Below are 22,933 nucleotides of genomic sequence, written 5' to 3' on the forward strand. Positions count from 1 at the left end.
ACCCCACCCCTGAGCTGCGCGGGAGCAAGAGGCCGAGCCTCAGCAGCAGCACAAAGTTCAACCCTGCTGTTAGTAGCAGCCCTCCTTTCTGATATGCAGCCCTATCTGCCTCCTTTGAGAGCCTTTGGGGTGTTCCTCGCAGCCCCCAGGTCTGGGATACAGCCAGCCCTCTCCAGGAGTCCAGCTTCAGGTCCTGGCTGGACCGAGGAGCTCTTCGCTGCAGCTGGAGACCTTTACTGTGCCACTATTGTAGCATCATCTCTGAGCCCATCTCCTCTGGGCTTTAGTCACCCGCGAAGGGGGGGACAGCCACTGCTCCTTGCCCAGCCATGGAAGGAGGAGGTATGAGCGAGCTTTTGTTATTGCCTCTTGGCCCCGGCGGAGCGGGCTGCCGGTTGGAAGGGTGCTGCAGCTCCCGCTCACGCAGCAGCAGGCGCCGACGCCTCGGCTCCGGCTGACGGGATGCTCTCCGGTGGTGATGCAGCTGTCGGTCACCCTAGCGAGGACTGGCAGAAATGGTCATCTTGATGTTTGTCCAGGGAGGAAACCCCTGCCCAGCATACATGCACACCTCCCTCAGCACACCCAGGAATATTATCCGTTGTTGGTAGGAAAAGGGACAGAGCTGAAGCGGTGCGAGCTGCCCCCGCGCCGCAGGGGGCAGAGAAGGAGCCCGCTTTTCCAGTAGCTCTGCGGAGCTGCAGTGGGGGCCGAAGTGCTGCTGCTCGGCCCAGGGAGAGCTGGGCAGGTCAAGGGGAGGCTGCTGCAGGAGCCCAGGCTGGACGAGGCTCCACTTTGCTCCAGCTGGCCCTGGCAAGGAAGGGAGGGCAGCTTTGTGTCTCTGTGCACGGACCTGCTGCCCCCCTCCCGCTTCTCAGCTGTGCTTCCAAAAATTATATGGAAGAAGGAAAAAACAAACAAACAAAAAAAACCCAACCTAAATATCACTGCAAAACCCACTTTCTACTCCTCTTGGTATTTTTTATTTTCATGACAGATTCTTGAGAGCAGCGCCGTCTCCGAGTCTGGGGAACGGGAACTGCAGCAGCGCTGCTGGTGGTAGCCAGGCGAGGCAAACCCAGAATGCCTGCTGGAGGACAGGCACATGCAGGAAGGAAAATCCAGGGCATGGCGTCTTCTTAGGGCAGGAGGGAGCCGGGATTATTTACAGGTGAATCAGAGCAACTGCAGGTTGTGGTATTTCATCACAGACCGGCCTCTCAGAGGAAGGAGCGATGCTCTCCCTGCCGCCCTCGCTCCTGGCCAGCGGATGCTGCCTCTGGTTCTCCCTTTGCAGTTTCACGTTAAGTCATTCATTTCCACCCACCCAACACAAAGCTGTTCCTGGGAGCTGATCACTGGGCCATAGCAGAGATGCAGACAAGGTGCTCTGTGTGTCGATGGACCATCTGGGGGAAAGATTGTGTACAAATGTGTGCATTGTTAATTATTACTGTGTTTTCTTACAGTTCAGCAGGGAAAGGTTTCTTCTGCCCATTTGCTTGTTACTTGGCAGGCTCTCAAACCTGTGACCACCTTCTTCCCTGTCCTCTTCTGCCAGCTAATAAATTAATTTTTTGGAGAAGGTGTTTTCAAGTTCACTGCCTCTAGCTCCTCTTTGCTGTTAGTATGGCTGATAATGGGATTGAACTTTGCCCAGGTTCTTTTTTTGCCTTTCAAAGCACCAGTTAAAGTTGTATTTTCTCCAATTTTCCCTCTTCCCCACCTCCTTTCTGCCCGGAGGGCTAGATCTGAGGACAGCAAAGGAATGCAGAGACCCGCTGGGAGCTGCAGATGGGTAACCTGTGGTTTTAAGTGGGCCAATCCCTCGGGAGCCCCGCTGGGACCACTCGCTGCCCTGCGGGATGTGTAGCAAGCCCTTCTCCCAGCTGGGGAGCCGTGCCCATCAAGGGGGTCAGCACAGTGCTGGCGGGCTGGGGGGCACAGCACAAGTTTGCAGCCTTTTCTTTTATTCATAAATGAATTAATTTGCCAAAACCATCCTGCCACTGGGTCAGGCGGTAAAGGTGCATGAACTTCCTTCTTGTCCTTGAACCAATGATGCCTGTCCAGCAGAGATGCTGAAACCATCGTGCCTGTTGATGTGACTGCTGCCCCGGGTGGGAGGCACAGGCTTTGCCTGGAGCACTGCAGAGAGGATTTAACCAGGGCTGAAATGCATGCTTCCAGCGTCGTGCCTGGACGCAGATGTCATCCTGGCCTGATTAATCCTTCACCTCTCACCAGCGCTGCCCCATTCCTGCGGGTTTTTTGGTCCATCTGAAGTCAGTGGTGCAGAAGGGCTGTTGGCATGGGATGCTGCTGCGGAGGGTCCCTCCTCCACCTGCTCCGAAGAAGGAGCCAAGCCTGTGCCTGGCTGGGGAGGCATCGACAGGAGAGGGGCACGGATGCTGGCAGCACCAGAGACTGCGCCCAGGAGCCAGGGATGTTTCAAAGGCTGCTCTGAGTTTAGCTGTGAAGATTCGGAGCTTTGCCTGAACCCCCTGAGGTTCGGGCATGATGCGGCTGCTTGCTCCGACGTGCTCAGGTTTGGATGGGAGGGGAAACCTGCCCACCCCTTCGGTGGAAGGGTGAGGGTGGGCAGATGGGTGGGAAGAGGCTGCTGACTTAGAGAAAGACAATCAGCTTCACATCTGCCTCCCCTGCCTTTGCCCGCTCCTCCGAGGCAATTTCTCCAGATGATGAGCATCTTTCTGTATTTTAGCACTGAACAGTGGCTGTTCTGCTGAGCTCAGCACCCTGCTTCCCAGGCTGGGAGCAAGGCAGCAGGCTGTGACTGCTGTTAGATGGATGAGTAAACCCAGTAATGGCCCCAGACTAACAATTTCATCCAAACGATCAAGTCCCAGGGCAGCCGGATCGACTGCCTGGACAAAGGCAGGTGCCAGCCGAGAGCAGAGCTGGGCCTTGCACCCATAGCTGACATCAACCCGCCCGCGGGAGTGCGGAGCCGGTCCATGACGTGCAGCTCGTAGCCTCAGACGCAGGCAGAGACTTACCTCAAATAGAGGGGGAAAAAAGAGCAGCAGAGAAGTCAGGCCTGAGTGAGAACCGAGGGAATTGTCCACTGGGATAATTCCTCGTGCCAGCAAAATGAGAGGGAAAAGCTGGCCTGACCTGCTCAGAGGTGACATTAACCAGGGAGATGGCTCCGGTAGGGAACGCACCGTGTGCGGCTGTGCGAACCGAAGGCTGCCCGGCAGATGGCTGCGGAACTTTGCAAAGAGGTTACGCTTTTAAAATCCCGGGACATAAATCTATGCCACGCAATTGCACAAGTCCTCTCTGAGCCCCTCGGGGCTCTCTATCGTAATGCGTTGCTGGGCTTCTCAACCCAGAGATTTAATGCGTGCGGGGAAGCGTCCAAGGCCCATGCATCATCTGGGTGGTTGGTGGGAGGCGCGTCCCCAAGAGCTGGAAGAAGATTGCTGCCAAAAGGCAGAAATTTTTTGGCCCATTAACAAAGCTGACGTTAAGAAATACAAACTTGGTGTGAAGATGCTGACAGCCCGCAGGAGCATGAGGGAAGAAAGCTGAAAGGCTCTGAGAGCACAGAAGGTCGGTCGAGGGCCAGCGCATGGAACAGGCCATGGAGATGCCCCATAGAGATGCAAAAACAGCAAGTTGGATGAAGAGTAATGAAATGTGGGGTGTCTATAAGAGAAGATGGGCGCCCCTTGGCTCCTGCTGGTCTTCCTGAGGGGAGCAGGCTCCGTTGTTGGGTTGGAAGCGGTAGATGTGAAGTGGGATGCCTTTCTGCACCAGGCGCAACCCCATGAGGTGCATCCTCGCTCCTGTTCCTGACAGAGCATCTCCAGCCAGGTCCGGCTTCAGAGCAAAGCCCTGACCCTGCCACAGTTTGCTACGCAGATCTCCCCGCTTCGCCCCCGAGCCCCCCAAGATCCCGTGCCCTCGCCCTGTGCTCTGAGGAGGTTCCTGGAGGTGGGTCCCTCAGCTCAGCCCCTCCATGGCTTTAAGTTTAGAGCCTTTGCTTCTTTTCCCCTGGCTGCAGGTTCAAAGGCGTTGCAGTCGCTGCCGTCCAGCACCTTGGCGTCCAGCAGCAAATGCCCAAGCTTGAACATGAGGGCAGAAAATTGGGTTTGCCTCCTGCACCGAGGCCCCCCCTCCAGCCCTCGAGACCAAAGCGAGTGCTTTAAACTGCAGCAGTGGAATTGCAAAGCCTCTGCAGAGTGTCTAAGATCTGCATGCACAGAACTTTTGTCCAACAGCTTCTTTCTTTCTCTGAAAAAAAAGGAAAATTTTGCCTCTCTTCCATTTCCTCTTCCCCCACCGGCCTCACCTTGTCTGGATTTTAGCTTCAAAATGCCCTTAGATCTTAAATAAATTTAATCTAGAGCCACACATACTTTATATCATGTCCTTTTGGAAGCCGTTCCCTGGTTCCTATCGCCACAGCAGGGCAGCTCACGCTGGAGGAAGGAGGCGGCGGGAGGGAAGGCTGCGTCCCTGGGACTCCCGTTTCCTTCGACGCGGAGGAAAGGGGCATCAGTACAGTGACGACCAGGAATAGGGACAAAAATAGTTGTTGGGTTGTTTTAGAAGCATCATCAAGAATTTTGACAAGTTTATTGATAAGCTTTAAATGTATTAGTAGGGATACGCAAATAAAAGGAGGGATATGTGTGTCATTTAGTCCCACGCGCTTACCTTTTCAGGCCGAGGAGAGGTGGGACCTGAGTAAAGATTTGATTTCCAGCAGTAGGGGAGGTGTTAAATTTTTACAGATTTTCTGGACCTGTAGCAAGCCTTTGGAAATGCTTAGGAAAGGAGGCTCCAAGGAGACCTGTGCTCACTGTGCAGATGGTCGGGGAGCTGAGCACGGAGAGAAAGCTGCGGTAGGGGTTTGCTCTCTGGCTGGGACCACCTCTCCTCCCTCCCACTCCCCAGCTGTGAAACTCTGGCTCCTCTCCCTCTTCCTTGAGGCTCGGGTGAGTTTGAGCCTGAGAAGCTGTTCCATGCACAGCCTCCCATTCCCGTGCCTCCCACCGTCCCGGTGCATGGGGTTTCCGAGCGGCACGAGGAGCTGACGATGGGCTGCCCCACGGCCGGCAGTCTGCGCAAGGGGCGGCTTTGCCACCGCTCACGCCTGGCCCCTTTGCAGTCACTGACGGGCACAGCCAGGCTGCCCGGGGACAGCCCCCACAGCGGGAGGACCTGTGCCCGGGGTGGGCTGCACAGCATCCCTCTCCTCCTCCTCCCTGCTCAGCCCCAGCCGTGCTCTGGGGCCAGGGGCAGGGTCTGCACCTGGGGCCTGGGAGGGATGGGTGAGGCAAAGGGACAGCATGGGGACAGGGGCAGGGGGACCACAGCATCGTGGGGAGAGAGGGAGGCCCCTGCCCCTACCCGCAGCCCTCTGCAGACCACCGGGACCCCAGCCCACAAAGCCTGGGTGCCCTGCCGTGTGCTCGGATGAAGGCTCGGGGTGGCGTCCGCCTTGTCCCCGCTGGGGCGGTGTCCCTGCCCTGGGATGGCCGGTGGGGCCGTGTAGTGCCGGGATGGGGCTGAGATCCCCGTGGGTGCCACCGCTGCGTCGTGTCCATTGGGCCACCGGGCACGAGTGGGTGCAGGTCCTGACTGCAAAGCCAGAAAAGGGCCCTCTTGGGGGAGGAAGCAGCCTTCTCCTCCTCCTCTTTCTCCTCCTCCTCCTCCCCAGGCTGGACCTGGGCTCCCCTGGGGCGTGCACCCCCCTTCTGCTCCCGGCGTGGGGAGCGCAGCCAAAGGGCTGGTTTCCTTTCCTTCTCTCCTTCCCTCACCATACACAGCCCCTCGCTGGGTTTGTGTGCAGAGCCCCACGCAGGCGGCGGGGTGCTGCAGATGGACCCGACCGCCGCTGCACTGGCACCTTCCCAGACGGCGACGGCTGTGCCACGCGTGGCTTCCCGGTGACTGGTGACAACCCGTGGCATCCCTGGTGTGCGTTCTGGGAGACATCGGAAAGGACCCACAGCACCACCACATCCCCCTCCCTCCTCCCAGACCGTTCCCAAGCCTCTGGGGGCTGGGGGCTGCCCGGCCAGTGGCCGCTGACATGGGGCTGCTCCTGATCCTTCTGCTGTCACTTTTCTACGCTGCTACAAGTGGCTGCCTTTGCATGTCACATCATCCAAAGCCGGGGGGAAATCAGGCCGTTTGACTGGGGTGTTGGTTGGGGCGGTTGTGGGTTTCAGTACAGATCCCGGCACAGGGGTGTCGGCTGCCTGAAAGAGCCGTGCTCCGCCGGCAAAGTGCTGTCCTGCAAAGAGAGTTTGTGTGCCTGGTAACGCGCTCTCTGCGCTGCTTATCGCTATCGGCGCTACCTGCAAACCCAGGGCTGGCTGCAAGTCGTGATTCTGCCTTTTATTCAAGAGAAGAGCGGGCAAGCAGGGGAGCGGAGGGGAGCAGCCGCAGCCGCCGCGCCGATGTCAGTCTGAAAGAGGAGGGAGCAGCGGACAGAAACCACATCGAAAAGCGACACTTTTTGCTGGAAGTTAGGAATGGGGACGGCGGAGAGGCAATAGCTCTGCGCTGTTTCCATTTTACTCTGATTTGTTGTGGCTTACTTTGTGCAAACTGTGCCCTCCCGGCCTGCCCTGAGCGAGAGAGGGGGGGTTAAACCTTTCTCTCCAACCAAACGGTTAATTGTTTGTGTCTCCTTACGAGTGGTTTGCTTTAGCTGCAGCTCAGCCCACCTGGGTTCGGGAAGTGTAAGGGGAATTGCATGTGGCATGCCGTGAGAGGGGGTGCAGCGCTGGCGGGGGCAGCAAGGATGCGCTGTGGTGCGGAGAGCCTGGCCGCTAGAGACAGACGGGGTGGGCGATAGGTGCATCACCCCGGGCCACATCCTGTGGCTCCAGGGCTTTGCTGGCAGAACTTACACGGTTTCTTCGCAGACAGAGGCAATGCAGACCAAAAACATGTGTCGTTCAGCCTCTTAGTGTCCAGAGAATTTGGTCATGGCTGCTTTCTTGCAGGTGCGTGGGCTTTGTTTGCAATCCTGGGTGACCCTCGTGAAAAGTTGAGGTGGATGCTGAGCTCAGTCCCGGCCAGGTTTGGCTGCCGCCTTTGGCTGTGCTTCCTTCTGCGGCCCTGCAGAGCGGGGGCAGGAAGGTCCCTGCCGCAGCGTAGGGCCCGAGCCCACCCCGTCCCGCCTCGGCCGGGGAAGGTCCCTCTACCCTACAGATACATCGTCTGAAAATCACCTTCTTTCCCCGCTGACTTTGCGGGAAACAAGCACTTTTCCTCTGGGTTTGTTGTTTGTTTTGTTTTTTTTTTTTTAAATTTCACCTTCTCCTCTATTGCCTGAGGTTGTTCTCTGATCTCTGTCCTGCACAATCATGGGTTCCTCTCACCCTGGAGAGGTTTAATACAGAATGAGGTCCTACGGGGGTGGCTGGAAAGCATCACTTTGGCTGGGAATGTGGGGCTTGTGCATCATTCCTGAAAAAAAAATAGAAGCTATCTGTGTTTATATATATAAATATATGTATATATGTATATATGTATAAACTCTTCTCTCGCACTATTTACGTAGCTGCATACGTGGATACGCTCTCTGCAATAGGGACCTGGAGGCCCTGGAAAGGTTCCCGTTGCCTTCTGTGGGTCCTGCATAAATTCAGACTAAGAAAACAGCCAGAAACCTGCGTGGCATGGCAGTGGGCAACAGAAAGCCTCCCTGGATAACTAGAAACAGAACCGAGACAGGACAAAATCCCTCTAAAGGGACTCAAGCTCAGGTCTGAGGGCTGGGGTGAGATCTGTCTCCATTCGCAGGACTTGGAGAGGGTAAGGGACACGCTTCCCTCCGCAGGGCTGCAAGAGGGCAAGAGCCAGGGGTCTTGTATTGTCCCCACCTGGTGTGTGTTTTTTCTTACTCTTTCCTCACCCAAAACACTGTGTTAAGGAGACATGGTTTTCCTTCCAAGCCCAGCCACTCGCCAGCCACTGCCGGCAAGGGCAGGACCTGACAGCACCTCCAAAATCTCATGTCTCCTGCCACCGCTCCAGCCTCTTTTAAGAGGTTTGGATGATTTGCGGCGAGATGCTCTTAATTGCCCTTAATCTTTGTCCGCATGTTAATTCACTGTTTAGGTGTTTATCTTGCAGGGATCCTGCAGAGCTGTGCCAAAGCAGAGCTCCCAGCCAGCGAGAGCAGGGATGGGCCAGCAAAGAAAGCAGCCGAGGGAGCAGCAGGACCTCCGTGGGCGTGCATAAAACACATGCGCATGAAAGCCCATTAAACAGGTCAGCCTACTTGCTTCTTGGCAGGTTGGTGGGACCCCGGTGTATGGTCCCCCAGGCAGGATGAAGGCTGTCTTCAGGAGTGCTTGGGGACCTCCCTGCACTGGCTGCAGCACGGCAGGAGCTGCCCCTGCACTTAACACAAACATCGGCCGGTGCGTTTTGCATGCGGGATGCTTCGAGGGAGTTACCTGCTCCCCACGCACATGCTCACGGGGGGCCTGAGCAAACACCAGCCCTCCTGCCCTGGCAGAAGCCCTCCTGGCGTTGCACCCATGGGCCACAGCAGGGTCCCATGTGGCGCTCACTGCGAGCACCCGTGGGGAGGTCTTTCGTCGAGGAGCAGCTTCCAGCTTCTTGTGGGTGCTCCGCTCTGATACACAGCGCGGACTTGAGCTGTTTTGACATAAACATCATTTTATTTAGTTTTTCGCACACAGTTTTATTATTGGGTGCAATTTGCCAGCTTGAAGTACTCTTAAAAGCATGATAAAACTCTTTTATTGAAGCATTAACACTCAACAGTTCCTCTAGAAATAAACTTACACTTAAACTTGGCTCAAATCTTTATTGTATTTGCTGCCTCAGAGAAACAGGTGCTTAGGAAAACCAAAAGGAGCAGTCACTCATGATGAACTTGCCTTTGTCCATCTTGCAAGGCATGATTTTGTTAGAGCAATTGCTTGTGCACACCCTCCATGAGATATCCACGTACCAGAGATTCCCACTGGTCTTTATTCCCTCCTTGGATGGGCGTCCTTGCTCAGCTGCTGATTCACAGCCGCCCGAGCCTCAACGTGGGCACCAGCTTCTTGTAAAGCCTTTTGTACGCTGCCGTGGTGCCGGTCTTAGCGCACACACCAAATCTTGCAAAAGCAGTTCCCCTTCCAGCTCAGCTATAGCTAACAGGTGGAAGTAAATGATGGATTTTCTCTTTTCCTCACACCCTCCCAGTTTTCGGTCTGACTGGCCAGGAGGAGGCGCCGTGGGTCACAGCGATGCCTCCGAGCGAGGGGTTATTCCAGGTACCAGCTTCATTCCAGGTGAACCATTTCAAGCTGATGGTGACATTTCTGCTGCTTCCCAGCAGGATGGCGGTTGGCACGTAGGAAGCCCAGCTCACCTTGGGCAAGGCAAGCAGGGAAGGCCGTGCACAGGGTCACGCACAGCCGGTTGGGCCTTGCACCGCGCGTCTCCGGGAGCCCATGCCAGGGAGCAGCGCTGGCCGGCTCCATCCAAGGGCGCTGCCTACCGCTTTCTCACTCTCCCTGATGTATTTCCGTAACACCCCCTGTTCCAAAGCTTGTGTAATCTGGAGAGCACCAGCCCTCACCACACCCCTGAGCTTTGGCTGGACCAACATTTGCTCTTCCCGAGTCAGACACTTCAGTGCTAGAGCCACTTGCCCATCGACGTGCAGGGCACCTCTGTCTGTATATATCCTCTCAGAGAGGCTTTGGCTTCATAAATCAGAATCACCCCCAGAAGCGTCGAAAGTCACTGAGACCGTGCCCTGACGAGAGGTCTTGGACGAGGCTGTCCGGCTACAAGCCACCCCGAGCAAATTCCCCGGGAAATGCCGCGGGAGCAGGAGCTGCCCGCGCCGCTCACCGGAGAGGAACAGCCGTGCGCTGGCTCCTGTGTTCCTTCTTTTAGAGGTACGTAACATAGTCGTGGCATTCGCAGGATGGGAGGGGAAGGCCTCCAGCACATGCAGCAGCCCTCACCCGCATCTCCAGCGACCCGTCTGCCTCCACTTGTGCCTGCTGTGTTATCAGAAGAAAAGAGATGTTCTTGCTCCCCGCTGAAGGAACAAAAGATCACACATAAATCAATTTTAAGTGATAAGTTTTTGCAACATTTAATAGCAGATATGCTTTTTAATGTCCCAGGCAGACAGCAATTTCTTTGGCAGTTGTTAGGCATTTCAGTGTTGAAGCAACACGTGTGACAGCCCCGTGGGTTTAGACACATCTAATACAGAAATGTTGCCACAAGCACTTATAAAAACCTAAAATTACCTCTTGGTTTGCAAAAAAGACTAGTTGAAGGGAGGCGCTTCCGAAACAGAGGTCTCTGCAAGTCCAATGTTCTGTACAAGCTGTACCAAGGCTATAACCCAGATATTTTAATTTGGGATCCTGGCTCATTTAAGGTGGGAGACAAAGAGGAGCAATAGTGTGGGTCTGTTAAAAATGACACTTGGACCCACTTTATGGCTTCAAGTGGGCAGCAATCCCTTTCAGAGGTGCTTGGGATGGCTCCGGTTTTCAGGAAAGATTTATGGAGCCACAATAGACTCTGTTCCAAACCTTAAAACACTTTGAATCTTGTTGGCTAAATCCATCGGGTTTTGCATGGATTTGGAGTCCTTGTTTTCCCCAGAACAAGCGGCCCAGACGCATCAGTAAACCCCGGGAAGGGTTGCAGGGCCCCGGCCGGTCAGAGCTGTCCGGGCAGGGATTCAGGCAGCGCGTGCTGGTTACGTCCCGCTCAGCCAGCTATGGCAGAAAGCAGGGCTGTTTCTGGTCTAGTGGAAAATCCCTGCAGGCAAACCCCGCTGGGGTGGCCGGGGCACCCGTGGTTCGGCTGCCAGGCCAGCTGGAGGGGAGCGCGGCCCCACCATGCTGCCCACGGCGCGTTGCAAGCCCCCACCGGTCACCCCTCCACCCTGTCCATCCCACATCGCGCCGCAGCACTTGCTGACGGGGTGGTTGATGGGGGGAGTGAGTGGGTGAGGCAAAGTGCTTTTAATTACAGCACGCACCATTAGCCACCAACAGCCTGGCAGTTGGAGACAATCCTGAGCTAGGGGCTGGGCCCCCCCAGCCGTGTTCCCCTGGTGCCTGACGGCTGCCACTTCCCAGGGCCCTGATCAAAGCAGGCTGTGGAAATGTTTAGCTGGATCTGAAGCATGCCTCTGCCATGGATAATTGCAGGATATTAATGAACAGGGCCCTGCAGCTGGCTATCTGTGATGGCTCTGATGGAAAGGGCTCAGCAGAAGGGGAGCTGGAGCTGCCAAGACAGTTTTGCACCGGGGGTCAGGGCTCTGCCTTGGGGACAGGGCGGGGGGCTGGGGACGAGGGATGGGGCGGAGGAATGGGGAATAGGGATGGGATGGCCAGTTTGTTGGGGCTCTCCACTTCCATGCACTCCTCAGCAGAACTGCCTCTGCCCAAGCCTCCTGGCTCCAGCACAGTATTTTGCAGTAAAAGTGCTCCAAAAGCAAGGTTTTGGGTCCTTTTCCCCTGGGGCACACTCGTGCCTCCTCGGTGGTCTCCAACACCCCATGAGCTCACGCTTGCTCCGGCCGGAACATGGTCTTGTAGGACACGGGTGTAGCGATGCTGGTCTCAGCAGCGGTGCAGGCACCCTTCAGCCCCCTGGCCCCGGCGCTGGCCACAAAGCTGGATGTGGCCCCAGCTTCTGTGAGCGCTCCAGGGGCAGGAGGTGCTGCCCCAGCGCTGAGCATCTCCTTTTCCTTTGGCAGAGCCCCCCCCAACCCACTCCCAGCGGGACGGGCACATGTGTGCCCTGGGCAGTTCCCCAGCAGCGACCCCTCCGCCTGCTGCCCCAGGACCCCCGCTGCAACAGGGAGCCCGGCTGCGGCAACCCAGCTGCCGAGGAGGACGGCGGGTCAGGGTGAATAACCCCCGGCCGCGGGAGTGCTACGATCTGGGATGACGAGTGCATTAGAGCAGAGCTTGCTTTTCCCCCGGGAAGCCCGAGGGATCCTGGATCTGCTCCGTTAACCAGCCATCTGCGTTCACACGCCGTCCCGGCGCAGCGGCCGCGTGTGCCCCATCAGGAGCTCATCTGACAGGGATTCCTCCTGGGCTGGGCTGCAGGAAAACCCTTGTTGCTGCAAGGCTGGGGCAGTTCTGGCCATGGGAAAGGCAGAGGAGCCACAGGGCTCTGCACTGTCAGTCAGGACACAAGGGTTCAGCAGATTTAAAGACACAAAATGAGTTATATTTTTCGCACAATACGCAGTGCCTCCGTGGAGCTCCTTCTCAGGGATGCTGAGTCCAGGACAAATTCACACCCTCTGGGAGCTGATAACTCGGTGGCTTGTATGCAACGTCTGGCTCAGGTTATCCTTAAAGCGGGCTAGGTGGGATGCTGGAAATAGAGGAAAGAATATTTTATTGTGGCTGTGCTTAGAGACAGGCTGTGGGGCTGGATGAATCCCTGCTTTGCCCTGGTACATCTGTGGGACTGGAGCCAGATGTCAGGCTTTGTGCGATCCAGCACCCTCCGTCGAGGCCGCCGGGGTTTTGCTCCGCACCGGTGGGTGCCTCTGACGTGGTCCCACTCTCCCCCCCGCAGCCGACGGCAGCGGAAGATGAGGGTGACGCCTGCCGTAAGCCTTCCTCCCAGGGGCCGCTCGTCCTTCCCCACCCCGCGCGGGTCTCCCCCGCCCCGCGCAGAACCGCGTCCCCTCCCCTCAGCGCATCCCCTCTGCCTGCCTGCAGGGCTGCGGCGCTGCGCGGAGCGGGGCCGCGGCTGGGGAGGGGCCGTGGGCTGCCCCCAGCGGGACCTCGCCGCGGTGCCCTGCGTCTCCTCCAGCACGACCAGGACGTGAGCAGCAGCGGGTGCATGCACCCCTCTCCCCCGGGAGGGGTACGAGCAGGGCACACACCACAGGAAAACGAGCTTAGAGGGAAGGTAATAAAATCCCTGGCTTTTACTTGGTGTCCCTGGATCCGAAGAAGCAAAGAGACCTTTCCACACCCACAGACCCCTCTCTGCTGAGCTTCAGCTCTCGCTGCAACCCTCCCACAAGCAGCACTGAGCTGGGGAGCAGGGAACGGCTGGATCCTGCCCAGGGGGAGGCCTGGGGAGTCTGCCTTCACTGCCGAGCCTCCAGCCGGCGTGCACAGGGTCGGGAAGGGGCAGCAAGGTTCAGGACGGGGGTGCCCTTTGCACACAAAAAGCAAGGGCTAGGAAGGGAGGAGAGTGCGAAAAAGCTCATCTGCAGCAAACAAAGCTTGCAGATTGGGAGGGCAATTAGCAATGTAGCATTAACCGCAGCTGCCCTGCATTTTGTTTGTGTTGCACCAGAAAAGGAGGTTCCAGTCTTTGCTGTTCTCCATTGATAAAGGCATCTCCCCTTAGTCTGCTGGCCCTAGGTTTGATTTTTTTCCCCCCCCTTCTGTTTTGCTGCTAGGGATCTGAAAAGAAATAAAATCCATTCTCTGCTGGATGCTCAGTTTGCCAGAAGCCTGAAGAAGCTCTGAGTGTTTCCTTTCTTTCTCCTGCTCGCTGGCTGGCTTGTATAAAAGGGGAGAGCAGCGGTTGTGCGCATCAGCAGTGGTGGGGGCACCTGCAGAGGACCAAGTGTGTGCACTTGTCGGGACAGCTGTCTTTGGGACAATGCCCTCTGATGGGATGCTACCTTTGTCCAGACAGCAGCTTTCTCAGCTCCCGGAGCCCATGGTGCTCCTGACACGCAGGCAGGCAGGCAGGCAGCAGTGCCCATGCTGGCCGACGGCTGCCCTGGGCGTGCGGTGGCATGACATGCCTCGCAAGTAAGCTGCCCTGCTCTAGAGAGCTCAGACCCTTCAGTCGCTCAGCCCTTCACCTTTCTAGGCTTCTGCACCGGGGACTTCAGGGAGGGACCCAGCAGAACGGGGGGGGGGGGGGAGGGGGGAAGGTGTTTGCTCTCGTGGGTGGGATGGCAGCTTTGTACGGGGATAACCACGTGAAGCAGCTCACAGCAGCCACTTGGGACCGTCGGGCATCTGTGCTTTTAGTTTCCTTCCCTTTGCATGGAGTAAATGAGGCAGAGAAGGAAACAGCCTCTCCAGGGCCGCTTGAGACAAGGAGCCTGCGGCAGAGCAGGGGCTGCAGCCTGGGTCTCCATCCCTGGGCAGGCAGCAGCCAGCCCTGCGAGCCGCGTGGCTGGAGTCCTGCAGAGGTGGGCACCTCTCTCTCTTCCCTGGGGACCTCAGACCCTGACAATCCCTTAGAAAACATACTTCTTCAATCTCTTTTCTGTTCTGTTTTTTTTTAGATAGGTTTTTGCAAAACAACAAGATCCAGTTGATCTCTCCCAAAGCCTTTGCTGGACTTTCTCAGCTTAAAATGTTGTGAGTAAAGGTGTCTGTGTTACAGGGCCCTGGGATGGACGCAGTTCTCAGCTCCTCTTGGCACAAAGGCTCGCAGCACAGCCAGCTCGAGGCCAGGTTCTGAGCCCTTTTTCTTGCTCCTGCATGCTTTGAGCTGGAGTTGCATGTATTTTGAGTGAACATGGAGCAAAGCAGAGGCATTTCCCCTCCTGCAAACGCAGCAGTTCCCATCTTCACGTTATCCAGTCTGAGCTGGGATCCTGCGCTTGAGCTGCTAAGGGAGCTGGTGCCGGGGGCCCCCAAAGCCAGGGGCTGTGGGCAGCTCGGGATGAGCAGCTTTAGCAAATGTGGGTTTAATGGGCAGCGGTGTCTGAGGATCGCTCTGCTCTGCACTGGCTCCAGGTTCCTCGGCCGTAACAGGATCACGCAGCTGAAGCCCCCAGTTTCTGGAGACTTGCATCGCCTCGAGTGGCTGTGAGCTCCTCTGCCTGTCCCAACAGCATCAGAAGATGTGACTGATCCTGACTCTTCCTCACATTTACCATAGTTTTATTTCACTGGGAGGAGGGGAACAGCAGGCACGATGGCTTGAGGGTGTCTGAGGTGACAGGCCCGTGCTGGGGGCCGCCGTGGCAATGGGTGCAATGCCTGGCTGCGTCCCCACCTCCCCGCCATCCCCACCGGCCCCAGGGACCAGGTCATGCTTGGCCTCTGCTGCGGCGGCTCTCTTGGGAAACTCCTCTTTGAGGTTCCCTCCCGTTACTGAGGTTGGGTTTAGCACGGACTATATGTGGCCTTGTCCGAAACCCTGTTATGGGGGCTCTCCGTGCCGCGCTCCCCTTGCCGGACCCCAGCAGCCGTGGCCGCAGCAGCGCATGGTGATGGGCTTCGTGCAGAGACAGCCTCAGGTCCTGGGCTGGAGCAAAGGTGGTTTGTGTATAAAAGGCTTCAAGTGTGCTGTTAAACCCGGAGATTTGCAGCTCCGTCACCTTGAAAAATGTACGCCTAAACTGAAAGTCCAGCTAATATCCTTCCCCTCTGTTTATTCTCAAAGTCTCTCTTTCATCTGGGCCCGTGCAGTGTGTGGTTTTACACACAGAGCTTATAAAGGTTGTGCTACAGAGAAGAAACCGTAAAGGCCACTTTACAAGGTGGTTCGTCCCTGTTCTGGGTTTGCAGGACCAGCTCGGGCAGGACTGCCATCCTCCCAGGCTCCCTTCCTCTTACTTGCCGTGGGGCCAGTGCAGCTATTCCTTAAATCAAAGAGGGAAAACAGAAGGACGAGCAGCTCACGGAGGGTGGTCTGTGGTGCAAACAAGCCAGAGGACTTTTGAGAAGCCAAGCACGGCCCTGAATTCCCCAAATGGTTTCTAATTTATCTTTATTTCACAATTGAATAGAGGAAAAATCCAACAGACCCTGACTGAAGGAATCCAGGCTCTGCAGCTGGTTCTAATGCTTCAGCCAGGGCTGCCTGGGCAGGGCTCAAAGGGGGGGGGTGGGCTTCAGAGGGGGCAGCCCCCCACCTGGGGATGGGTGTCCATGGAAGCTGGCAGGGAGAAGGGTCAGAGCTCCCTTCCACTGGGGCAGCACAAGTGCTAACTGCGGGGGCTTCCCCCTGCCTCCTTGCCCCTGCCGGGTCCCCTCGTCTGACCTTTCCTCATCCCCTCCCAGGATGCTGGACAACAACAGGATTGCCACAATCATCCCCACAATACTTGTGGGGCTGAAGTCTCTGTATTTCCTATAAGTAGGGGCAGGGGCAGCCCCCCGTGGGGTTTGGGGGACCCCCTCCTGCAGGTGTCTGTCCACTACCTCCTGTACCCCCTCTCCAGGCAGCTTCTAGCATTTTTGGGGGGCAAATCAGGGATGCTGTGGCTTCCTCGCCTTCCCCGGGGCACAAGGAGTGGTGGTACAAGGGAGGCGTCTGCCTCGCTCCTGATTCGAGGAGCTGCAGCAGGTGCCTGGCCTGGGCGGGGAACCAGCAGGCGACGCTGGCGCTGCTGCTTCCCTGTGCCGTCTCCTGCTCACAGCACGCTCTACCTAAAACAGGGTTATTGCTGTTGCCTGGGACAGGCACGTCCCTGGGAGCTTGGCCTGAGCAGAGCCTCGGCACTTGCTGATGAGTGGGGTGCGTGGCGGTGCCTGCCGTTTGGGTTGCCGATTGTTCGCCTTGAGTCAGCGACTGCCCACAGGATCTGATGCTTTCCCAAACTACCCCCCTCCTCTGCTGGGTGTTTTCACACCAGGTCATCTCGATCCATGGGGCTTTTAAGGTCCAGCCATTTCCAGGATGGACGCACAGGATAACAAATTTGCTTTAACCACCATAAAACCAAACTTGCAATCGCTCTAAGGTGACTAACACCTTCTCCACGGCCCAGAACACAGATTGGAAACCTTGGCAGCAGCCTGGAGTCAGCGTTAGGGGAGAAGGTTTGGCTGTTACACTGGAAAAAAAACATGTGTGTGTGTGAGTGCATGAGTGCACAGACGCACGTATGTACTCCCATGCATCTGATCCCCAGCATCCACAGCGTCACCTTCCAGAAGCTGACCAACTTCTCCCACACGTGAGTGAGGGGAGCGGGTGGCTGCTGCTGCCTTGGCACCCATGCCTGGGGGTGCTGGGTGCAGGGAGGGAAACCGATTCACTCCGACACCTGTGAGCAACTTACTTCAGCTCACTGGAAGCCCCCACTCATGCTGATGCTCCTTAAAACACCCCGGGGCAAGCGGGTCTCCCCAGCCGGGGCTTACTCAGAGCAAGGGAGCGTTCTGTCCGTGCAAAGGGAGCCGCTCGCGGAGCTGCGGGTGCCCCGTCTGGGTGCACCTGCGACACAGAGCGTCATCTGCAGGTCTGAAGGTGCGTGTTGCTTCGGTGGCGTGGGCAAGGCAGGCTCCGTCAGGCTGTGCTGGGCTGTGCGCTGAAAGCTGTGCTTAAGTAACCACATCAGAGGTCCTCCTGCTTGGTTCTGAGATAATGAGCCAAGAACTCCAGGGATGTGCAGATTGACAGGCTGGACAGGTACCCTGCACAGGGTGGAAAGAGGACCACGCAGCCAGCTGTGAGCGCTTCAGCATCTCTTTGGAAGGAGAAAAAAAAAATCATTCCTTTTCTCCAGATGCAAATTTTAAAATATCTGTAATGAAAGACAACCGTACATCCTCCTTTCTGTAATTGGTCTGTTTGCACTATAAATATGGTACATTTTCTACCTGACTTGCTAATAAGCAGTCATTTTCTCTCCTTTTATCTATAATTAAGCAGAAATGAGCCTTGCATTGCAGTTTTGTAGTCATTTCCTAATGTAGAGTTTTGCTAAGCTTATATGGGTTAGCTTTTATAAGGCTTGAAAAGATTAATCTGAAATAATATGGAGGGGAATAAATGTGAATCCCTGTTAATGGAACTTGAAGGATTTGAATAAGGGATTGATTTTTGAATATTACTTTGTGAGAAGCATGGGCTGGAGGAAAGCAGTCTTGTATCTATCAATTGGCAGTGCTAAATAGTGGCAGGTTTAAGAGAGCGGCTGAGGTATGTGATCCAAAAAGCACCGGGGTGCCTCCAGCCGGTTTTGCAAAGGCTTCGGGGTGTTACTTATTTAGTGCCCTGTCACTGTCCCCTGCACCCCTCTGTCCCGGCGCCAGGTGCCATCACAGGGAGGGCTGTGTGCTGGCATCGCCCTGTCCCTGCTCCTGCAGGGTAAAAAGCACCCAAGGGGCTGGAGGGAGCTGACGGGGGCTGGGAGACCGTGGGGTGTGGGGCAGGGGGCTGTGTGTGCCAGACCACATTTGCTCCTGGTCCCAGGGTCAGCCAGAAAACCTTCTTCCCCACTCCTCGCCCTGACGGCTACTTCAGGAAGCTCCAGCACTGTAGCTACCTGCCCCCACGTGCACAGCTGCAAGCCCAGCGCCGATGGCATCTCCTCCTTCGAGAACCTCCTCGCCGACACCGTCCTGCACATCTTTGTCCAGGTTGTCGCCTGCTTTGGCAACCTCTTTGTCACCTGCATGCGGTCCCTTGTGGTCATGGAGAACAGCCAGCACACTACGGCCATCCAGTCCCTGTGCTGGGAGCAGGGTGGGGGTGTGGGCAGGGACTGGTGGGGGGGGCTGCCCACCGGCATCTCCCCCGGGAGGAGCTGTCTAGCTGATGCCGGCCCCCTCCAGTGCAGCCAGGCCCCCTCTGCTGCCCTTTTTTCCCTTTGTGCTGATGGCAGATGGGTTTCTGGGTGTCCCTCTGCACCTAGGGACGCCCAGAAACCCATCTCGGTTTCCTGAGCATCCCTAGGAAACTAAGCAATGTCTGTCTTGGCCCCTGCCCTCAGGTCTGTGCTCACAGGCACCAGCAGGCAGTGCTTTTCAATACATATATATGCATAAAGCCAAAGGCTGCCCAGCTCTATGATGGCTTTATGGCTGTGATGTTAAGGCAAAGGGCTGCACTTGCCCACTGGTACTTTTTCCTCTCTGTACCTTGCCTCCCCCCAGGTGCAGACGGCCTGATGGGCATCTACATCTTCATCATCGGAGCCTTCAACCTCAAGTACTTGGGCAATTACAGCCAGCACGCCGAGTGCCGGCTGGGCAGCCCCCAGCGCCGGCTGGATGGGCAGCCCCCCATGCTGGCTGGTGGGCAGCTGGCCATGCTGTCCTCAGAGGTGTCAGTCCTGCTGCTGACCTACATGACCCTGGAGAACTCCTCCTCCCTTGTTTTGCCATTCAGCCACCGCAGAGCTGGCAAGAAGCAGACCATCTCGGTGCTAGTGGTCATCTGGCTTCTGGGCTTCTCGCTCGGCATCATCCCCCTGTGGTCCACGGAGACCTTTGGGAAGTACTACGGGAGGAACGGGGTACGCTTCCCGCTGCCGTCTGACCTGGGCGAGCGGCCCAGTGCCCGGGGCTACTCCACCACCATCTACCTGGGTGAGGCCACCTCGGGACTTGGGAGCTGGGGATGGGGATGATGTGGGGCAGGACAGGCTCCCTGGTGAGAGCTGGGCTGCTCAGGCCAGGCCTCCCCTCCAGGTGCCATGAGAGCCCACATTGCCTCCGGCAGCAGGACATCTGACTCCATGGGGCACTGCCATCCCGCTGGGACCCTGCTCCAGCCTGGTGCTGTGCCCAGCTTCACCCCAGAGCCGGCCAAGGCTATGGGCACAGCTGGGCTAAGGCTGGGTTCAGGACTAATTGGGGATGCTGAGATGTCTCTGCCCCCTCTAGTGATAAAAGCAGGAGTGATCCTGCTGCCGCCGGCCATACTGCCGACCCCAGCTCACAAGGTTTGCACTTGGTCTATGCTCAGAGTGAGGTTTCTTCCTCTCCAGGCTTGAATCTCACAGCTTTCATTACCATCATCTTTGCTTATTCTGGCATGTTCTACTCCATCCACATCACTGCATCCAAAACAGCAGAGGCTTGCACCTGCTCCGGGGAAGTCAAAGTGGTTCTTCATCATCCTCACTGATGCTCTCTGCTGGATACCCATCTTCCTCCTCAGGCTGCTCTCCCTGCTGCAGGTGGAAATGCCAGGTGAAGCCCCACTCCCCGCAAAGCCCTGAAGCAGAGCCCACCGCTGGCTGCCGCCCACCGTGAGTCCCTGGGTCGGGGACCCCTCGGTGTAGGTACTGCCGAGTGTGGAGCTCTCTTCACCCACGTGTGGGCCGCAAGGGGAGAGAGGCAGTGTTACTGGCTTCCCTGGGCCCCTGCCCCTCCCCAGGCAGCAGCAATGAACCCCATGGGGGACTCCCTTCCAGCCACGAGCCCACCAACGGGCATTGCCCCTCTTTGCTGCGTGGGCTGGGGCGGGTGGGCTGTCCCTGGTCACGGGGCAGCCCCCCACGTCGTGTCCTGGCTGGCACAGGCACCGTCACCTCTTGGGTGGTCACCTCCACCCTGCCCATCAACAGCGCCCTGAATCCCACCCTCCACCCCGTCACTGCCACCGCCTCCCAGGAGGAGGTGACGGGCAGACCGAGCCGCTGGAGCTGCACGAGTCCCGCAGAGCTCTCCCCTGGTGACGCCGGCGGCGCAGGGATGCCCGTGGCTCCCCGGCCTGCCAGGCACTACCTCCGGCTCCGCGAGGAAGCGCATGGCGCGGCTCTGGGATGCTCCGGTGTTAGGGTATGGCTGAGCATGAAGGTTTCCCCATCAGCCAGCAGATATCGTTAGTACTTTATTAATTACATGGATGGGAAGAGCAGCCCCCATCCAAGTCAAACAATCTGTTGCAGTTGCACATGATAAAAAACAAAAGTCCCTTAAATATAAAATACACATCTTTTAAGTGAACATCACCTGACGCTGAGCTCTACCGCCGGAATTATATATTAATATTCCAAATGTACAAGTATTTATAGACAGAAAAAGAGAAATTTTTAAAAAAAATATTAGGAGAAAAATAAAACACTCCCCAAATGTTAGTTATATTTTTATATATATATAAAATATATATATAAAAACACAGAACAGAGGCTGGGTTGCTTTTTTGGTTTTTTTCTCAGCAAAAGAGAGACAGATACAATGTGTTACAGCAAAACTGACACCGGCAATCGCTCCCGCATGTGGGTCACATTGCCTTCCAGTTGGAACGATGTCTGGTAACTTGGGTCCCCGCCTGAACGGAGAAACCAGGTCGGGTCCTGCGTGCTGTTAGCTACAGCAGAGGGTTCCTCTGCAGAGGAGAAGGGAGGGGTGGGAAGGGGGTGGACGTCTCTGCAGGGAGCAGCGTTGGGGAGGCACCTCTGCACGCAGGAGGGCCATGGGCCCCCCTGCTTGGGGTGACTCCAGGACAGCTCCACCTCACTGCAGAGGCCAGGACGGGACCGAGCCTGGCCCGAGCAGCTGGCACGTGCTTGGCCCAGCCTGGGCTGCCATGCTTCGCTTTCTTACAGGAAGCAGATGCTGCACCGTGAGCTGGGATGAGCCCAAGCCTGCCTTGGCCGACGCTTTCAGCCCAGGGCTCTGCCGCGGTGCAGCGGGTGCTGGCAAGGCTGTTCTGCCCTCCTCCCCTCTCCGGGGCAGTGCAACGTGAACCCCGACAGCAGCAAGAAATGGGGAGCTGCAGCACTGGCCATGTCCCTCCCTCCCTCCCACAGTGCCTCCTGGTAACCGGCCCGGTGGGGCATTGCCCCTCCCCAGCTTGTAGCCAACGACATGGGCAGCTGCTCTGGGGCTCTAGACGTGTCCTGCCCCCTCCAAAGGATGGGCAGGCTGGTTTCAAGGGTCAGGCTTGCCTTGGAACATTGTCCGTCCAGCCCCCACTGAAACCTAGTGCACCGGAGAGGGCTTTCAGCCAAGTAAGAGCAAGGCACAGGACGAGAAGGCTTTTTCTTCTTCTCCTAGGAAATTCAGCACCAAAGGTAATGGCAATAGGTTCCTTCTGCCACTCAACAAGGCTGGCACTGGAGGCATACCTAGCTATCTAGATGTAGCCCCCCCTCCTCCCAGAACAGCAGCCTCTTCCACTACCAAACAGGTTCTCGCAGTGACTCCCCCTGGCTGTCCCCGCTGGGTGACACCACACACGACCCACCCCTCGCTGCCCACCCTCCACTTCCCGACACAGCGCTGCGACTTACAAACGCGGCACCGTCCTCCCCGCTCGCCCCCCCCCCGCCTCCACGCCCTCCCGCTTCGCTCCACGCACCTTCGCCCCCACTCGCGTGGGGGGACCCCGCTCAACCCGGGCCAGCGCCTTCCCAGCCCTGCCCGCAGGCTGCCTTCCTGGGGGGGTCACCCCACAGACCCTCTCTTCCCTCTGCGCACCAGTCCCTCCTGTGGAGAACACGGGCTGCACGGCTTCGCTGCTGGAGCAAGGGGCGGCTGAAGCAGCAGCAGGGACGGTGGGATGGGGAATGCCCAGCCCAGGGTAAAAGGATGCTTATAAATATGTGCCTGTGACGCGCCAGCCTCTGCCTCCCCCTCCGCGGCCAGCTGCCTGCACCCTGCTCCCCTCCAGGAGGCCCAGCCCAGATCCACCAGCAAGTCCACATCAGACAGGGCAGAGCATCTTCCTGGCACCTCATATCTTCGTCTCAGGGCTGGTGGGACTCAGGGCTGGGAAGGAGTCTCGGATCCTCGCCAGCTCCATGGCGCAGAGGTGGCCAAAGACCTTGTTGTACCACTCAGGAGACCGGCCCCTGGAGAAGAGAACAGACAGGAGGAGGATGAGTGGGCAGAAGAGACCCTGCAGGTGCCAAGGAGCAGCACGTTGCTTCTTGCTCCAGGACGGGCACTCAGCACAGCTCCAGCCACAATGGGCTACGAGACGCTCAACAAACACTACACGATGGAAAAGGGGACCTTTTAATGTGGTTAATGTGTCCCCAAAACAGACACATGGCAAAACGGGGGAGCATCCCTGACCCAGCCGGGCTTCCGCCAGCCCAGACGGCCAAGCAGACTGCCGCTTGCCTCAGCCCACCCTTTCACCGCTATACCCAGCACAGCTTGCCGCTGCGAGCGTCAGTGCTGTGCTTCCGACCCACGGGGGAGCCCGTGTTTCCCGCAGAAACTCCAAGGGGCTTGCTGCCACTCTCGGAGCCGCCAGAGGAACTGCCAGCACCGCAAGACCCAGCTGGTGGCTCCCT

At 57.2% G+C, this 22,933-nt stretch overlaps 2 protein-coding genes across 9 annotated transcripts in view; one reads left to right on the plus strand and one right to left on the minus strand.

Moving 5' to 3' along the window:
• Window positions 1-6,070: 6,070 nt before the first annotated feature.
• On the plus strand, window positions 6,071-21,452 carry LOC142063210 (uncharacterized). The gene is given in 15 exon segments (XM_075106661.1): window positions 6,071-6,119; window positions 11,756-11,907; window positions 12,761-12,846; window positions 13,436-13,507; window positions 14,286-14,357; window positions 14,739-14,810; window positions 16,011-16,073; window positions 16,721-16,909; window positions 18,151-18,223; window positions 18,225-18,414; window positions 18,834-19,268; window positions 19,670-19,781; window positions 19,783-19,874; window positions 20,206-20,465; window positions 21,366-21,452. Coding segments are annotated over 15 exon segments (2,004 nt in total).
• Window positions 20,505-22,933, minus strand: part of STARD8 (StAR related lipid transfer domain containing 8) — a 79,605-nt gene continuing 77,176 nt past the window's right edge. For all 8 annotated transcript variants that reach the window (XM_075106502.1, XM_075106501.1, XM_075106503.1 and 5 more), the window contains one exon: window positions 20,505-22,483. In XM_075106502.1, the coding sequence (XP_074962603.1) occupies window positions 22,366-22,483 (118 nt within the window). In that variant the 3' untranslated portion in view covers window positions 20,505-22,365. The remainder of the gene's footprint in view (window positions 22,484-22,933) is intronic.

The sequence above is a fragment of the Phalacrocorax aristotelis genome, chromosome 11, assembly GCF_949628215.1.
Source record: "Phalacrocorax aristotelis chromosome 11, bGulAri2.1, whole genome shotgun sequence".
Lineage (NCBI taxonomy): Eukaryota > Metazoa > Chordata > Aves > Suliformes > Phalacrocoracidae > Phalacrocorax > Phalacrocorax aristotelis.